The sequence below is a fragment of the Lepidochelys kempii genome, chromosome 9 (genome assembly GCF_965140285.1).
Source record: "Lepidochelys kempii isolate rLepKem1 chromosome 9, rLepKem1.hap1, whole genome shotgun sequence".
NCBI lineage: Eukaryota > Metazoa > Chordata > Testudines > Cheloniidae > Lepidochelys > Lepidochelys kempii.
The window spans coordinates 40,634,796-40,654,838 of NC_136388.1; the positions used below are offsets into that span (position 1 = coordinate 40,634,796).

Sequence of the window (20,043 nt, forward strand, 5' to 3'; positions counted from 1 at the left end):
GTGCCTCAACTCTCCCGCCTATAAAGTGGGGCAAATTATAATTCTCTGCCATGGAAGGATGTCATGAGGCTTAATTCACTGGTGTTTGTAAAGTGCTTAGAGAGCTTTGGGTGGATGAGTGTCAAGGTTCCTTCCCCACTCTGAACTCTAGGGTACAGATGTGGGGACCTGCATGAAAAAAACCCTAAGCTTATTTTTACCATCTTAGGTTAAAACTTCCCCAAGGTACAAACTATTTTACCTTTTGCCCTTCGGCTTTATTGCTGCCACCCCGAAGCGTCTAACAAATATATAACAGGGAAAGAGCCCGCTTGGAAAAGTCTTTCTCCCCAAAATCCTCCCAAACCCTACATCCCCTTTCCTGGGGAAGGCTTGATTAAAAATCCTCACCAATTTGCATAGGTGAACCCAGACCCAAACCCTTGGATCTTAAGAACAATGAAAAAGCAATCAAGTTCTTAAAAGAAGAATTTTAATTGAAGAAAAAGTAAAAGAATCACCTCTGTAAAATCAGGATGGTAAATACCTTACAGGGTAATCAGATTCAAAACATAGAGAATCCATCTAGGCAAAACCTTAAGTTACAAAAAGACCAAACAGGAATATACATTCCATTAAACAGCTTATTTTATCACCCATTTAAACAAAACAGAATCTAATGCATATCTAGCTAGATTACTTACTAAAAGGTCTAAGACTCCATTCCTTTTCTGTTCCTGGCAAAAACAACACACAGACAGAGAGAACCTTTGTTTCTCCCCCAACTCCAGCTTTGAAAGTATCTTGTCTCCTCATTGGTCATTTTGGTCAGGTGCCAGCGAAGTTATCCTAGCTTCTTAACCCTTTACAGGTGAAAGGGTTTTTCCTCTGGCCAGGAGGGATTTTAAAGGTGTTTACTCTTCCCTACCCTTCCCTTTATATTTATGACAAGGCTATATAAGTACAAAGCATTTATTATTATTATAGGAGAGGAGACTGGCATGGACACTGCAAGCTCATGAGCAGTAAGTGATTGGTGGGATGGCTCATCAGCCATAAAACCCACCTTCTTTGCTTATAAAGTAACACATCAACAGAAGTAAGACTAAATTTCCAATTTAGAAAACCCCAGACACTTCAGGTCCTCAAGAACCTGCACCACACAAGAAATTACACCCCCAGTCCTAGGAAATCAAGCCATATTAATATCATGAACTGTTTTTTTTAAAATAAATCTTTCTCCAGTCACTGCACCCTCCATTGCTTCTAGGATTTATTTTGGGTTTGAGAGGGCATCAGTTTTTACTTGCATGCAGTTAAGTTTGGCTTGCATATTTTAGCCTAATAATTATTATAATTAGTCAAACAATTTTTCAGATGCATAGTATTTTAGATGTTTTAAAATGGTTATTTTGTATTTCTGTTAGTTGAAAGATATTTTTAATCCAGTCTGATTTAAATCTGGCTAAATTCTAAAATTAGCACTGTGCCCCGAAACTTCCACGGTGTAATTCCCTGAGGGCTCTAGCGTTGCTTTATGGTGCCAGTCTGCAATGTGGAGCTGAAGGGGTGCTCTCCGTTATGCAAGGAAAACACGCCTACTGCTACACCCCTACAGAGTGGCTGGTGGTGTGTTGGGAGCCGAGCCATAGCCACATCTCCTTCCTGGTTGAAGCAGTGGTCCTCACTGAGGTCTCCCTTGTGCCCCTAAAAGCCTGTAAGATGTCAATCTTGCCCTCAGTGAGAAAAGTGAAATGGATTTCCTTTAACATTAAAGGCATAACAGCACTTTAGACTTAAAATGATAACACAACCACTTACATCAAAGTCACAGCTTTGACAAAAATTCATCAGACCACAGCTTCATACAGGAACAGCCTTTTGAAGAGTTGCAATTGAGTTAAATCCCCTTCCCTAAATGTCGACAGGGAAAGCTACTACAAGTACACAAATGTATCATTTAAGGAACAGGTATATTATTATTGAAACATATTCACCTTCATATTCACAATTTATCATTAGGGTCCAATTTAGTCACCCTTATATTGAGTAGTACTTTACTTCATGCATATTCTCACTGAAATCAATTATTCTACCTAAGAAGGAAGGTACTATTCATCACTAGGGCCCTACCAAATTCACAGCCCATTTTGGTCCATTTCACAGACATAGGATTTTAAAAATAATCAATTTCATGATTTCAGCTATTTAAATCTGAAATTTTATGGTGTTGTAATTGTAGGGGTCCTGACCCCAAAAGGATTTTTTGGGAGGGCGGGGCGGGGGGTGCTGCGGTACTGCTGCTGGCAGCGGCACTGCCTTCAAAGCTGAGCAGCTGGACAGGGCGGCTGCTGGCTGGGAGCCCAGCTCTGAAGGCAGAGCCACCACCAATAGCAGTGAAGAAGTAAGGATGGCATGGTATGGTATTGCCACCTTTACTTCTGCGCTGCTGCTGCTGCTGCTGAGACCAGATTTCGTGGTCCGTGATGCGTTTTTCATGGCCATGAATTTAGTAGGGCCCTACTCGTCATCAATAAGGGAGTCAGGAGTGGCCTCTTTAAACTGCAAAACAGTAAAAATAGCTGCTAAGAAGTTACTTATTTGCAGATAATTCTGACTATATTTTGGACAAGCGGAAATAAAAGTATAAAGGGAATCTTTATATGTTCTTATAATGTCCTCATTGCCATAATATCTGACCACCATCAGTACAACATACAGCAGCATGAGGGACAGAAAGGACTGGTTAGTTTTTGCTTTGTAATTCTCTTTAAGATATGGGACAGATGTATTTGCAACTACACTAATGGTCTACAGCAGTGGTTCTCAAACTTTTTTTTTCCGCGGACCACTTAAAAATTGCTCAGGATCTCAGCGGATCACTTAATGATCTTTCCAAATGTTGTTTGTACCATTAGCTAACAATTGTAATGCGCTTTGGATAAAAGCGCTATATAAAAAAAATCTTAATAATAATTAACTTATTTTTTTATCTACAAATAAAAGTACAACTCATATTTTAATATCAGTATTCTTACCCTTCTAATGCAATGGATGTGCCCTTTCTCTCCCAACACGGCAGCCCCGAGCTGGGACTGGGAAAGAGAGGGGTCTCTCCCAGGCAACCATAGCCCTGGAGCTGGGGAAAGTCACCTCTTTCTCTGGCCACCACAGCCCTGCAAGTCCCAAATTCCCCCCAACCCCTCTTCTCATCCCCTCCCACCTACCCCCTATTCCTCCTAGGACCACCACCTCACCTTACATGTACGTCTTCTCCAGGGTCCAGGCACCTAATTAGTGGAGCCACACCTGAATGGCCCCACTAATTAGGTGGGTGGCCCTCCATTCTCTTGTGTGTGGCCACCCAGACACACACCTTAGAGGGAACCATCCACGGACCACAGTTTGAGAACCACTGGTCTACAGCATCATCATTTGGAAAATGTAGTGAACTCATCATTTTGCATGAATTCTCACTGCAAATGCTCAGAAGGATTCAGGAACAATTCACAGTAGAAACTGGATCAAATCTTGTTAGAAATCCAATCACACTTGTCAGGACTTCATACAGAGCACTTCAGGATTCCATCTTTTTTTAGCTGTTGATATGATTGCACCCACTAAAAGAATCCTGGAAAAAGCATATGGACACAAACAGACTAGCATAAAAATATCATGGAAGTTTACTTAATTTCTCTGTGCACTTTGGCAATAATAAAAACAAAATTTGGATGGTGTACATTGCAAAAGATTAGTGTATTTGATGAAGAAAGTGAAAAGCAAACATGGAAGTGAACTGCTGAGAATAAAAGCTCCTACTTTGGTACTAAGAGATCCCCACTCAGTGAAGAATAAAAAGTGTCCTACATTTCTATAAAATATTGTGAAATAGTAACATATAAAAGACTTGTTGCAAATGGAATTTCAAATAGCAGTATAGTATCAGTATGTGATTATGGACAGTAATGGTAATAAGAACAAGCGTTTTTATTTGGGAGCAGGATAATATTCTTCTATTGAGAATAGAAGCCCTTACTTAGGTGCTAGTTCTTAAAGCACTATTAAAATTACTCATAATTCTCCCATGATTTTCTCACTGGAATGCAAAATTAAATGAAATTCCTGAAGACTGACAAAAGCAGGGAATATAGTAGTATTCATTTACACTATGAGGATGCTTTGGACACAGTTCTCACTCATACTCTAGTAAAGCGGGAGTAATTTCTCTGATGTCACTGGAGTTTTGTTAGAGTCAACCTGGTGTAAGATGAGAATCCCAGTCAGGCCCATGATGGTCTTCCATCCCAATGAAGGCCTAAAGGAATACAAATTCTGGAAATTTGATCTAAAGTAATCTAATTGGTGCAGATAGGACACTTGACGTGTCCAAGTCTCAAGCTTAACTTTATCATATAGTTAAGTCCAAGAGAGCATAAATTTAGATGATGTACAGCTGCTTTTGAAGGAAGACTTTTAAGATTCCTTTTAAGAGGAATCCAGAATGGAACTTTGGCATTTCCTGTATTCCATCTGAACAGCTGAAGGGAGAAAGAAGATTCTGCGAGTGTCTGTAAGGACAAATAACTCCCCTAACTCCTCAGAATGGATGTGATAAACAATGCCATAAAAGCAGGGGGAAAGAATTATTGTGAAACTGAAATGTTATTTATGACAAAAAGCAAAATTCTCTCTGTCTGAGTCTCCTACATCAGATCCTACTGTACACCTTTCAGGAATCTGATTTGTCTTGCATATCTCACATTTCACCTCACCGAAAATCTACTTGCTTACAAAATCAGACATAAAAATACAAAAGTTTCACAGCACACTATTACTGAAAAATTGCTTACTTTCTTATTTTAAACATATAATTATAAAATAAATCAACTGGAATATAAATATTGTGCTTACATTTCAGTGTATGTATATAGAGCAGTATAAACAAGTCATTGTCTGTATGAAATTTTAGTTTGTACTGACTTTGCTAGTGCTTGTTGTAAAACTAGGCAAATATCTGCATGAGTTGACGTACCCTCTGGAAGACCTCTGCGTACCCCTAGGGGTATACGTACCCCTGGTTGAGAACCACTGTCCTACATGATGTTCCTCAAGGGAAGACAAGACTAGCAAGCGAGTGGTTCAATTTTAAGCAAGCTCAACATGGATTCCAAAGCAGATGATGAAAAAAACTGTGGCTGAAAGAGATTCCCATCTCTTATAACCTGGAACAAGCTCAGAACAGCAGCTCCCATTTCAGGAATTTCTGATTCAGATTCCTCACCTTGCAACAGGTTCTCTTGTGTGGCCTTTAGCAAGGCATCAACCTCTCTGCCTTCTCCCATCTGTTCTTAAGTACATCGTGCAGTGCTATGAGACTATGTCTTGCAAATGCTTTGAAAATGAAAAGCACTACATTTAAGGTCAGGCTTGACAAAGCCCTGGCTGGGATGATTTAATTGGGGATCGGTCCTGCTTTGAGCAGGGGGTTGGACTAGATGACCTCCTGAGGTCCCTTCCAACCCTGATATTCTATGATTCTGTTCTAAGGTCAAGCAATTTCTGTTATTGGTATAAATACAGGGGTGAAAGTGAGCCGGTACGGGCCAGTACTTCATACTGGTAAGAACCCGCACTAGTCCATTCCCAGCCTGCCCCTTTTGCCTCCCCTGTCGGCACCCCTGCTGGTAGGGTCTGTACAGGCCGGGGGAGGCAAAGGGAGCAGCTGCCCTGGGGCCGGCAATTTAAAAGGGCCTGGAGCTCCGGATGCTGCTGCCACTACGGCAACAGCAGAGTCCAGAGCCCCAGGCCCTTTAAATCAACACGGGAGCCCTAGGCAGCATGGGCCAGCGGTTCTGGAAGGGCTGGCTGGGGGATGCTGACCCCCCAGCCCCGCCCCTTCCACTCGAGGCGCCGCCTCGCCCTGTACCAGTAAGTGGCCTCAGTTACTTTCCCCCCTGTATAAATGGATTATTCTTAGCTCATTCACAGTAGCAATACTTTGGTCTTGAAGTGAACATTAACAAGTGTGGTAGAAGCAGCAGTTGACTTTATAATATTAGCAGGTGCTTCACTGAACAAAAGGATGAACATTGGCAGTCAGAAATGGAGTGCCTCTTAATTCCACTTACAATCCACTGAGCCATCAAGTTTCACAAGTCACTGGATAAAATCCAGTCCAAGCCAGAAATAACTGAAAACTGTTTCCACTTGCTGTTTGTGTGGTGGTCTAATGTATGTGAAATAACTCTGTGGTCTCAACAGAGCTGTTGGGAGGTTGGACAAATGCCTCCATCAAAAATCCAGAATGACATTGCACGTTAATTTTCACCCTTACCAGCAATCTCAGACAAGGGGTCAAGATGGTCAGGAGACTGACCTATTCTCATTGCTACAGGTGGCCAGACTGGAACTAGGTTGAGGCACATGAATTACTTCTGGAGGAATTCTACGTTCCTGTGAGGGCACAGAATTCATAACTTCTGCAAATTTCTTGGCTCCCCCGCAGAAAAATGGGGGAGCAAAGAAATCTGTGGGGAACACACGCCTCTTCCCCGGCAGCCTGGGCACGTCTGCTGGGAGCAGCTAGCAGCAGAGAGCAGCTCACAATGGGGGGGATCAGGGAGGCTGGGCATGCTTGCGTGCGTCCATGGAGAGATGTTAAGGGGATGGAGCTGGGCCCGTGCCTGCGTGCGAATGAATGAGACACACACACTCTGTCCCTCTTGCTTGCTGTTCCTGGATCCCAGCTTGGAGGCATAGGGCTGTCTGAAGCAAGCTCTGTCCCTAAGGCAGAGCAGAAATGTAACAATTAAGCAGGCAGGCTGCTAACGTTCCCATTGTTAGTTAATTGCTCCCATTCTTAGTTGATTAAGGCTCGTTTACCTTGCCAGAGAGGGGTAAAGGAGCCTTATTGTAAATGACAGTAACGAAATCCTAAGCTAGGAAGATCTATGTCAAGGGATCTCAAACTGGGGATCGGGACCCCTGAGGGGGTAATGAGGTTATTATATGGGGGGTCGCAAGCTGTCAGCCTCCACCCCAAACTCCACTTTGCATCCAGCATTTATAATGGTGTTAAATATATAAAAAAGTGTTTTTAATTCATAAGGGGGTTGCATTCAGAGGCTTGCTATGTGAAAGGGGTCGCCAGTACAAAAATTTGAGCGCTACTGGTCTATGTGCTTTCTGTCTTTTTTTCCTGTGCCAGAGAGCCACAATGGAGTTAGATTACAGCTCAGGATCTATTTTACTTATCCATTAAAAAAAAAAAAAGCAGGACAATGATTAGCAAAACTGTATGACTTTCATGTGTGAAAATCTGCGCAATTAAAAGCGACGTTGTACGTTACAGAACACCAAACACCAAAATAAAAGTAATGTAATTTAAATGAAAATCCACGATTATAACTGGAATGCAGGATATTGGTTACCAAGTATTTGTAATTTAACTTTCATGTATTTAGGAAATGCTGAACAGTTATTGTGATTTTTTTCTGTATATCAGTTTAAATACATTACCAAAATAAGTGAAACTGGTGTGATTATATTGCAGTATTTCGACAAATTAAATATGCAGGATTTTGCAGAATTTTGCATTTTTGGTGCAGAATTTTGGGGGTTTGGGCACAGAATTCCCCCCAGGACCAATGGATATAAGAGTGTGAAGATCCCTGCATGCCTGCTACTCATGCAGTATCTCTTCTGTGGACAAACATAGGATTTCATTTTCCAGAACTATTAACATTTAATTTTCTTGATGAGCACAAAGGATGGAATTTTAGGGAAAGAGACAAAGTAGTAGAAGAAACTAATGAAGCGATAACTGAAAAAGGATAAAAGCAATTAAGGGGATGCACCAAAACATAAAAAGAAAAGGAGTACTTGTGGCACCTTAGAGACTAACCAATTTATTTGAGCATGAGCTTTCGTGAGCTACAACTCACTTCATCGGATGCATACCGTGGAAACTGCAGAAGACATTATATACACACAGAGACCATGAAACAATACCTCCTCCCACCCCACTGTCCTGCTGGTAATAGCTTATCTAAAGTGATCATCAAGTTGGGCCATTTCCAGCACAAATCCAGGTTTTCTCACCCTCCGCCCCCCCCACACAAACTCACTCTCCTGCTGGTAATAGCCCATCCAAAGTGACCACACTTTTCACAATGTGTATGATAATCAAGATGGGCCATTTCCTGCACAAATTCAGGTTCTCTCACCCCCTCACCCCCCTCCAAAAACCACACACACAAACTCACTCTCCTGCTGGTAATAGCTTATCCAAAGTAACCACTCTCCCTACAATGTGCATGATAATCAAGGTGGGCCATTTCTAGCACAAATCCAGGCTTTCTCACCCCCCCCCCCCCCAGGAAACACACACACACACACAAACTCGCTCTCCTGCTGGCAATAGCTCATCGAAACTGACCACTCTCCAAGTTTAAATCCAAGTTTAACCAGAACGTCTGGGGGGGGGGGGGGGGTAGGAAAAAACAAGGGGAAATAGGCTACCTTGCATAATGACTTAGCCACTCCCAGTCTCTATTTAAGCCTAAATTAATAGTATCCAATTTGCAAATGAATTCCAATTCAGCAGTTTCTCACTGGAGTCTGGATTTGAAGTTTTTTTTGTTGTAAGATAGCGACCTTCATGTCTGTGATTGCGTGACCAGAGAGATTGAAGTGTTCTCCGACTGGTTTATGAATGTTATAATTCTTGACATCTGATTTGTGTCCATTTATTCTTTTACGTAGAGACTGTCCAGTTTGACCAATGTACATGGCAGAGGGGCATTGCTGGCACATGATGGCATATATCACATTGGTGGATGTGCAGGTGAACGAGTCTCTGATAGTGTGGCTGATGTTATTAGGCCCTTTGATGGTGTCCCCTGAATAGATATGTGGGCACAGTTGGCAACGGGCTTTGTTGCAAGGATAGGTTTCTGGGTTAGTGGTTCTGTTGTGTGGTATGTGGTTGTTGGTGAGTATTTGCTTCAGGTTGGGGGGCTGTCTGTAGGCAAGGATTGGCCTGTCTCCCAAGATTTGTGAGAGTGTTGGGTCATCCTTCAGGATAGGTTGTAGATCCTTTATAATGCGTTGGAGGGGTTTTAGTTGGGGGCTGAAGGTGACGGCTAGTGGCGTTCTGTTATTTTCTTTGTTAGGCCTGTCCTGTAATAGGTGACTTCTGGGAACTCTTCTGGCTCTATCAATCTGTTTCTTCACTTCCGCAGGTGGGTATTGTAGTTGTAAGAAAGCTTGACAGAAATCTTGTAGGTGTTTGTCTCTGTCTGAGGGGTTGGAGCAAATGCGGTTGTATCGCAGAGCTTGGCTGTAGACGATGGATCCTGTGGTGTGGTCAGGGTGAAAGCTGGAGGCATGCAGGTAGGAATAGCGGTCAGTAGGTTTCCGGTATAGGGTGGTGTTTATGTGACCATTGTTTATTAGCACTGTAGTGTCCAGGAAGTGGATCTCTTGTGTGGACTGGACCAGGCTGAGGTTGATGGTGGGATGGAAATTGTTGAAATCATGGTGGAATTCCTCAAGGGCTTCTTGATTATCATACACATTGTGAAGAGAGTGGTCACTTTGGATGGGCTATTACCAGCAGGAGAGTGAGTTTGTGTGTGTTGGGGGGGGGGGGCGGAGGGTGAGAAAACCTGTATTTGTGCTGGAAATGGCCCAACTTGATGATCACTTTAGATAAGCTATTACCAGCAGGACAGTGGGGTGGGAGGAGGTATTGTTTCATGGTCTCTGTGTGTATATAATGTCTTCTGCAGTTTCCACGGTATGCATCCGATGAAGTGAGCTGTAGCTCACGAAAGCTCATGCTCAAATAAATTGGTTAGTCTCTAAGGTGCCACAAGTACTCCTTTTCTTTTTGTGAATACAGACTAACACGGCTGTTACTCTGAGACCTGTCACAAAAACATGTTAAATAGTCCTGCTAAGAAGGATACTAGCTAGGAATATGTGGTAAAAAATCTCATGAATGCAAACATCCAAAAAAAGTTTCTTCATCAAGGATACTGGAAGTATTTGAAAATACAACATCATTCTTTAATACTGATACCTATTTAAAACCCCTAAATTCACTGGATCTTTGTGGATTCCATATACCCAAGGAAAGAATGGAAGGAAGTTGAGTTGAGTTAGTTCACAATAGAATTGTATGTGAATCAAACAAACTGTTGACTCTTCCATTTTGCTTCATAGATATTGTACAAAGACTACAGAAGAAACAGAAACCAGACCTAACCAAAAACCCCTCACTTAAGCTAAGCCATTACCCCTCCAAACAACCAGTTGAATTGAGGATCTAATTTCTGAAAACCTTGATAGATTTTTCACCACATATTCCTAACTAGAAAAAAAATAAGATAGAATAAAAGTGTAATAATTTAGTTATGTTAATTAATGCTAATGAAATAAAAAATATATAAATTGCATAGGTGTGAGTGGGAAGAAAGAATCGCATTCTCAAATACCAGGCAGATACACATAAGACTCAATCCTGTACTCCTGACCCCGGTTCTAAAGGAGCTCTGCAAAGGATCAGGTGCACAGGATTGGGCCCTGTAATAATGAGTTGATTATCATAATATTTTTCTGATCAATATGCAGCACACAAAATCTTGACTATCATTATGATCTTGTTGTGTATGGTACTATACACATAAATATAAAGATAGGATCTCTGCCTCAAGGAGTTTACAATCTAAAGGCTGGTTTCAAAGTAGCAGCTGTGTTAGTCTATATTCGCAAAAGAAAAGGAGTACTTCTGGCACCTTAGAGACTAACAAATTTATTTGAGCATAAGCTTTCGTGAGCTACAGCTCACTTCATCGGATGCATTCAGTGGAAAATACAGTGGGGAGATTTATATACATAGAGAACATGAAACAATGGGTGTTACCATACACACTGTAAGGAGAGTGATCACTTAAGGTGAGCTATTACCAGCAAGAGAGCAAGGGGGTGGGGTGGGGGGGAACCTTTTGTAGTGATAATCCAGGTGGGCCATTTCCAGCAGTTGAAAAGAACGTCTGAGGAACAGTGTGGGGTGGACAGGGGGGAGGGGGTTATAAACATGGGGAAATAATTTTACTTTGTGTAATGACCCATCCACTCCCAGTCTCTATTCAAGCCTAAATTAATTGTATCCAGTTTGCAAATTAATTCCAATTCAGCAGTCTCTAGTTGGAGTCTGTTTTTGAAGTTTTTTTGTTGAAGAATTGCAAATCTAAAGGCTGGATTTGATAACCCTTACACACTGAATAGCGCCAACGCCTCTAAGCAGTTGCAACCTTTACTGAAAACATACAGTAAACGACAACAGACCAAGCTTGTAAGATAGATGCAGGAGGAGGTGGGAGTTTTGCCCCATAACTTGACATTACTGCAGTCAGCCATTTTGTGTGTTTAACCACTATTAGCTAAAAACCAAATACCAGATAGCTAGAAATAATTTTAGGGCTCTAAAAGGCAAGGCCAAACAGCTACATAAATGCAGTTTTTCTAATTGAAATAAATAAATAAATAAAAACCAAAAAAGTTAATATGCCATAAAAATAAAAGAAAATGTTTAAACAGACAATCTTGGTTTTAAGTACCATTGTCATATACATTTTATTATGGTTATAACTATAAATACTAAAAATGTTTTAATAATAAAAAATAACATGTAATTTCCTACATTAAAAAAAATTGGTAACCCACTAGGGGTGGCTATAATAACCCACTGAAATTATTATAAATGATGTGCTTTATTTAAACTAGCTATATAAAAAAATCAGCAAAAAAATACACTTTAGAGCAGTCCAAAAAAGCTTTTCTTAGGGCAGGGAGCTAATACCTAAACTCCCCATCGGCTGGACAGAAGGCGGGCCCCTGGAAGACCGGCTGGTAATTACTCAAGACCATCTCAAACTTTGGGTAACTATAATGTTTGTGGTGCTCTAAACTATTGCTATTGCATATATGCAGGTGTGCTTAAAGCCTAATAAAATAGTATTATTATTAAACAAAGAAGTTGTGTCCCCATTGATTTATTCCTAATGCCACCTTAAAAAAACAAACCAGTTACGTTACCATTGCTTTGGGTTCAAAAAACTCTGGGTAATGGGAGAGAGAAAACATTTAACAACAGAAAGGGAATACATCCCCTGGGAAAGTATTTTTCCCTATTTTGAGCACATTGTACACATTGTTCTATTTCATATTAGGAAGTTGTTTTTGTTTTAATGGTTTTTTTAAAGTTACGTTCCTGTGCATGAGTAGATGGCAACAGAGGGAAGATTAACAATGGAAATCTAATTGAAAGAAGTGAACTTTAGAGGAAATCGGATGGAGGAAGTTTCCAGTGCATGAAAAAAATGTGAAATAAGAGACAGAAGTACAAGTGGCATAAGGACAGGAAGGAGGACTGGGAAGAATTCACGGCATAAGAAGGGGAGCAAGAGGCAAGTAAGGCTAATATATAAGCAGGGCAAGCTGTGTAGGGTTTTGAGGACATGAACAATATTTGGATGGGCTTGAAGCTGGAGACCAAAAAGAAGGAGGTTAGAGAAGTCAAGACAAAAGGTAATGAAGATTAGCCTCATCTCAGTACATGCACAATGCAAGCCAAGTACATTATTGCAAAATGGAAATATAGGGCCTGCTTCTGCTCTCAATTCCACTACTTTTACCACTGTGGAACTTCATTGATTTCAGTGGGGCTTCTTCTGTTTTATACCAGTGAAAGTGAAAGCAGAATCAGCTTTCCGTCAGTCCCGTAATTCCTTAAAAAAATTATTCTTAGTGCACTTCACATGAGAGAGGCAGACAGGGGAAAAAACACTCTTTAAATGGGATTTAAATACTTTCTCTCAGTTTATGTACCCTTGATCGTGTTACCTTGCCAGCAAGCACCAACAGTTAGCTGCATGGCTATGTGTGATGGATGAATAGGCCAATCATTTGTCACAAGGTAAGGCTCATACGTCGTGCCGTCCATATATAAGGTAACCACAGGAAACTCAACATTGATGACGTAGTAGTGCCATTCTTTATCACAAATCTGAATAATAAAAGAAATGAAAGAAGATCTTTAGACCCCTTTGTTCTGCTCCTATTTTCATGCAGAATAAATTCTTTTGATCATGTTATTTCCAAGACGTGGAATTCTACTGGTAGAAGCAGATAACAATTACTGCACTTTAGGCTGAAAAAGAACAATGTTAACATTTTCATGGATAAATTTTTGACACAATGCTATGGTATTTAGCCTGTAACTCTGTGGTTACATCTCTACACACGCTGGTCAAAAAGGAGGCATCTCACTGAAATTAACAAAAGTCAAACCAATGTTGACAAATATCACAACTGGCACACATGTGTAACACATTTTAAACAAATTCCTCTTAAAACACATTCTTTAAAGGGATGGAGCAGAGTGAAAATTCAATGGATTTTGCACTTGTTGTGCATCCTTACATTACTTAAGTCAGATTAACTAGTTAATACATCAGAATAGTTAATGTTTGTACAGCCTTTCAAGAATACAAAGTTCTGTAGAAGTGCTCAATAGTGGTTTTTGTATCTGACCATGATTATTCTAGACCATGAATCAGCAACTTTTGGCATGCAGCCCGCCAGGGTAAGCCCCCTTGCGGGCCGGGCTGGTTTGTTTACCTGCTGTGTCTGCAGGTTCGGCCGATTGCAGCTCCCACTGGGAGTTCATCAGCAGTTCATCACTACAGACCAATGTGGGGTGCGGGAAGCAGCAGCCAGCACATCCCTCAGCCTGCACCGCTTCCTGCACCCCCCATTGGCTTGGGACACGAACCACGGCCAATGGGAGCTGCGATCAGCTGAACCTGCAGACGTGGTAGATAAACAAACCAGCCCGGCCTGCCAGGGGGCTTACCCTGGTGGGCTGCATGCCAAAGGTTGCCAATCCCTGTTCTAGATATCCCTTTTCCCCCTAAATTAGGAAAGAATTTATTGCTCAGGGCGTTGATGAATTATTAGCACTTGTTTGACCCAAACATTATTATTTATTATTATTATAAATTGTATTGCCTCGGTGCCTAAGGTCCTCAGTCCAGGAGTTCATTGGCCTAGGCATTGTACAAATGGAACAAAAGAATGGGCCCTGCCTCAATGAGCTTTCAATCATGGTTTGGGCAGGTAACATGAAAGTTTCCTCACGCAAATCTATCAATGAAACTCAGCGCTGGCCAACATTTTTGCTGCTATTTCAAATGTGAGATCCTATTCTGTTATGCCAATGTACCTTTGTCTTGAACACCAGTGCCCACAGCTAATTCCATACCTGCCATGCCAAATCTTGTGTGATCATTTGTGAGATGGACAGGGGTTAAAATGAGACCACCACACCCATTTTCACTTGTAACACAAATACAGATTTGAAACAGGTCTTCAGATATGAAAGACTATGTAAACCCCATTGCATTCCTAGCTCCCTGATCCCTTCATGAAATCTTGCAGATTTTCAAGTTCAAAGGCGTAACTCACAATAAAGTGAGAATGCAAAAATGTGTTTTTAAAGATGAAACAGTTTCAATCATCACTTGCAACTTTGAAGTCTGTACAGATAATTGTTTTCATGTTTTAAGACAGTGACACACTTGAATGCAGATATTGTCCCTGTTTCTCTAAGGCGAGCAGAAAGGTAAGCGATGTTAAAGGGTAACAACTTTGTCCTCAGTTGGGTTAAATGTTATCTGTAGCAATATCTGCCCTTTGAGAGAAAAGCTAATGTTTTGTTCCAGAAGACATTTCAACAGAGCTTAATCACTTCCATTTCAAATGGATACATTTATTATTGCAGACATTGTAGCCAAACAGCAAGAGATAAACGCAACAACATGCTGCTGAAGACTTCCTTTTCCCAAGCAATATAGAGCACAAATGTTTTCTGAAGGTTAAATGAACTAAAAGCAAAACTGAAAGTAAATAAATTGGAAAACTGAAAACTCTTTTGAACAAACAGCAACAACAAATAGGATTATTCAGTCTGACCCTTCAGGGAAAAGCAACGTTTCAAGAGTCCTGAACTAATTGTGATGCATCATACCTACACATGTCTATCTTGTTACATAAAAGAAAATGACTGATGTGGTTGAATATGGGATACTGTCAACACATGACACAAGCCTCAGAGGTTATAGTCTATACATTTCTGAGGGCTCCCCACGGGTGCCTCTTTTTGCTGTTATAAATAATACTCTTTGGGAGATACCAAGTACCACTGCAGATGAGCAATCCTTGCTACATCCAAACAAAGAACAAGGACATTTTAAAAAGACAAACTCTCGGGGGGAACTCTTGTGTGTATATTATAACAACCTGTGAACGGGCAGCTAGCTGGATTGCTCAATTGACTGAACAATCTGGTAATTATACAGGAACACAAGATTAAATCACTGCACTGAACCAGGAGATGATTCCACTTAGTCTAGTGCTATTGGATTCTTCAGAGAAATATGTAGGTGTCCGTCATGTACAAATTAACATTTCTATAGGGAAATTTATAGACCGTATGATGTGTTAGTCCTCTACCCCTAAGGTATTAAAAATAATAGTTAAAAGAAACCATGGCCTAAGTAACAGCATCTGCTTCTTCACTATACTAACAGGAGTGGAACCAGCTCTGATCCTAAATTTGAACTGGAACACAAAGTATACACTTTGGTAGTCTATGTATTTTGTGTCCCTGATTCCGATCTCACAAAGTTATGACTGTATAAAACAGCCATGAAATGACAATGGGGCCAGGCATGCCTCACACTCATGCTCTCAACTTAGAATTGTGTCATTCTCACTGCAGTGGGAAATCACAGTGGAGAAGGCCTCCTAGGACTACAGACTTGACAATGCGCTAGACAGGGGTGGACGAGGCAGAAAGGTCAAATGGGCTCACAGAAGTAATGGGCTTCCATAGAATTTGGTCAAAAGAACTTTATAGCAGTTTAGCACAATATGAAAGTTTCTTACATTTCCAAACAAAACAAAGACACCACATTTTGGTTTTATATATATATATATATATATATATATATATATATATATATATATATATATATATATATATATATATATATTAACACTTTTTAGTCTCTGGACTACATCAGTCACTGATTCTTATGGCTAATTTTATTTCTGCTGCATTCTGTTGTGAGCCTAGAACTGACATGTGCCACACTGGCTGTGCAGAACTTAAGGAACACCCACCCACCCTTTCTGAGGGCCATTTAAATGCTACTACTTTGGCAAGTACCAATATTATGGTCATTTTTGTCAGAGACAAAGACACACTAGCACCCTGCCAGGTGTTAAAGAGCTATCATTGGCTTAAATAGCCCTTCCTCAGCAACAAGAAGGTTTAAACAAGAAATTTAAATTTCATCACAGAGAAAGTTCAACCCTCACATCCACAAGAGACTACTTGTCGCCTGCACCCCAGTTTGGGGTAATCCTCAAAGAGAGGACAGTGGTCTGAGAGAGAGAGAGAGACAGTGCCCTCCATTTCACCTCTCCTCCTCCCAACTCTCTGCTCAGCTCTCAAACAGCTGAATTAAGGGGGAGTGATCCCAAGCTGGGAAGAGACCCAGCCTGTGAAATTTACAGCAGTGTATGGTGAGACAAAACCTTTGCTTTTAAATTCACTTAGCTTAAGTTAGGTGTTAGTTTGCACATGACTCTTATTTTCTTTTGTAGCCAACCTGACTTTTATGTATCATCATTTATAATTACTTAAAATCTATCTTTCTGTAGTTAATAAACTTTTCTTATTGTTTTATCTTAGCTAGTGTGTTTGGAATGAAGTGTGTGGGAAACTCTATTTGGGATTACAAGGCTGGAGCATACATCATTTTCCTTTGATGAAATAATGGACTTTCTATGTGCTTGCACTGTTCTGTAGTGTGCTGGACAATACAAGATACACATGTTTGGGGAACAAGGCTGGGAATAAGAATTTGCAGATGTCTTCCTGTACGTAATTCAGAGAGTGCTGATCAGAGTGCTTGTGGGTTTAGCTGGGAGTGAATTTGAATGCTGAAGGTTGTGTGAGCAGACCAGCAGTGGATGTTCTGATAGCAAAGCAGTGTAAAAGGCACCCCAGGCTAGAGAGTTAAGGGAACACCACTGTTCAGTGGTACAGATTGTGCCCTGAGGAATGTCACAACCACCTACCTACACTACAGAACATTAGATGGCATATTTTATATAGCCTGGACAAATCCCAGCATCATCAGATGCACCCATTTCATTGCACTAACAAATTTAAGGGCCTAGGGCCAGATTTTCACCGGTATTTAGACACCTAAAAATGCAGGTTGGTGCTTAGTGAAATTTTCAAAAACATCGGAGCAGGTTAGGTGCCTAACTCCTGTATTATTTCAATGGGAGTTAGGTGCCTAGGTGCTTTTGAAAATCCTACTAGGCACTTATTTGCATCTTCAGACCCCTAATAACCTTTGAAAACTTGCCCTGGGTCCTTTATAGAAGTGGATACATTTGAAAAAGCTAACGGAATTGTCCAAGACAACAGGACTTAATTCCAATCACTCAGAGAGCAGCCGCAGTGGGTATTTCATGCCTGGCCATGTCTCAAGAAATAAAATGATGAAATAAATAATGGCAGCATGTAATTTGATGTGTAGCCATTTCAGACACCTTTTTTGAACCTGTTGACCACAGGAAGCCAATATGTTTTCCCATATGCAGCTACTGTGGCAGCAGAACATAATGCAACCACTACAGTGAAGCTGTTAAAGTAAAATGACAAAATGTATTGGCAAATCAAGATTTTTTTAATCAGATCTGGTAAGAAATTTTTAAATACCCTAATTTATAAAGCTATCCTAGTGAGATGTTACAGATGAGCAAACTTGACCTTAAAAGACTGCTGGGTGGCCAGGGTGGTCTAATCACTTTATCATGTCAGTCTGCCTCTCCAGTGCATTAATCAAATCATAACTAAATAATCAGCTTGGAGGCTCAGTGGTATTTATAGCTATCAGGATGCATTTTATATAATAGATGCAAATAATGTGATATACTTTAATGGAATAATCTCTACATTCATACACAGTTTTTCAAGGTATAAAATACCCACCCTCTTCTGATGGAGTTATCGAATGCCAAAGATTTTGCTAACTGATATTGGTGTGATCTGGACCAAAACCGAAGTACTTTTACCTTGCCCTTTGCAGTCTGCAAAATAGCCAGGTACTTTCTTGACCATTACATGCAGATAGTTCTTATACACATACAACAGTAGACTTCAGTGCAATTGGACTGCTTGCATTATCAAGGAGTAAGAGTTGCAGGATCCAGCCTTGTTTACTTCAATGGGGCTACTCACATGAGTAAGGAGTGTTCACATGCTCTGTATAATGGTTTGCAGAACTGGATTGAACATTTACCATTGTGGCAAAACAAGAGGAAAAATTAGCATAATATTCCTCTTATGCTAGTGTAACTTCATTGGCTTCAGAATCAGGCCCATTGGGAGTTTCATAGATACTAAGGTCAGAAGGGACTATTATGATCATCTAGTCTGACCTCCTGCAGAACGCAGGCCACAGAATTTCACCCACCCACTCCTGCAAAAAACCTCTCACCTTTGTCTGAGCTATTGAAGTCCTCAAATTGTGGTTTAAAGATTTCAAGGAGCAGAGAATCCTCCAGCAAGTGACCCGTGCCCCATGCTACAGAGGAAGGCGAAAAACCTCCAGGGCCTCTTCCAATCTGCCCTGGAGGAAAATTCCTTCCCGACCCCAAATATGGTGACCAGCTAAACCCTGAGCATATGGGCAAGGTTCACCAGCCAGATACTACAGAAAATTCTTTCCTGGGTAACTCAGATCCCACCCCATCTAATATCCCATCACAGGCCATTGGGCCTATTTACCATGAATATTTAATTACCAAAACCATGTTATCCCATCATACCATCTCCTCCATAAACTTATCGAGTTTAATCTTAAAGCCAGATAGATCTTTTCCCCCCACTGCTTTCGTTGGATGGCTATTCCAAAACTCCTCTCCTCTGATGGTTAGAAACCTTCGTCTAATTTCAAGTCTAAACTTCCTGGTGGCCAGTTCATATCCATTTGTGCTTGTGTCCACTCCCTTAAATAATTCCTCTCCCTTAAATAATTCCCTTAAATAATTCCTTAAATAAGTTGAGCGCGTTCGGCAGAATCAGGCCCCTATGGAGGTTATGAAAAATGCAGTCTGTTTTCTTTTAAGAAAATTTCCATCATACAATGGTTAGTAGATATTTTATGAACTTCATACCAGCTTCCTTCTCTTACTTTTTTCATCTCATAATGCACATCATAATCCTCCATTCTGTGACAATGACTTCAGCACATCCTGTGATTGCACACAATATTCTGAGCTCTGAGGTACTATATAAAGAAGTCACAAATATCTTTTCACTAATTTTTCGATACTCTGTGGGCAAAACGGTAGGGACGTGTGACTGTGCTGCTGCCCTGTTTTCTATGTGCAGATACTCTGCAAACAGAGTTGGATGAAGAAAAATGCTGCATCATTGATGTTTAAATTGCACATATTTTTGAAGTTGCACAAGATACAACCAATATTATCAGCACTGATTTACACATAGAGGGCAGATTCCACCATCAGCTATTCCTGTGTAACTCTACAGTATACCCACTGAGATCAGTGGAGAGACTCCAGATTCACAGCAGTGTAACTGAACAGAATTCAGCCCAGTCACTTTAAACTGATGTTTTACTCTTTCAGTCAATAAAAGACATTTATCTCCGCTTCCCTAGTAACTGCTGCATTCTTTGTCCTTGAGATGTAACCCACTTTTCCAAACACATGCATACAATGCAGCATCTTTGTGGAAAATCAGTAACGTTTAAGGGACACCCACTTTGCTTTTTTTTTTTTTTTAACCCTACTATTCCTAGTCCAACTAAAATTACTGCCAAGGAAGTGAGGTAGAAATAGAAAATAATCCCTTTTTGAAAGATGTTTACTATGTGCATTTGATAGCACTTT

The 20,043-nt window shown here is 40.7% G+C and overlaps 1 protein-coding gene across 3 annotated transcripts in view; it reads right to left on the minus strand.

Annotated features, from left to right (window-relative positions):
• The window catches only part of CLSTN2 (calsyntenin 2), a 741,931-nt gene that overhangs the window by 37,990 nt on the left and 683,898 nt on the right, over positions 1 to 20,043 (minus strand). For all 3 annotated transcript variants that reach the window (XM_073359983.2, XM_073359979.2, XM_073359984.2), the window contains one exon: positions 12,889 to 13,051. In XM_073359983.2, coding sequence (XP_073216084.1) covers positions 12,889 to 13,051 — 163 coding nt within the window. The remainder of the gene's footprint in view (positions 1 to 12,888; positions 13,052 to 20,043) is intronic.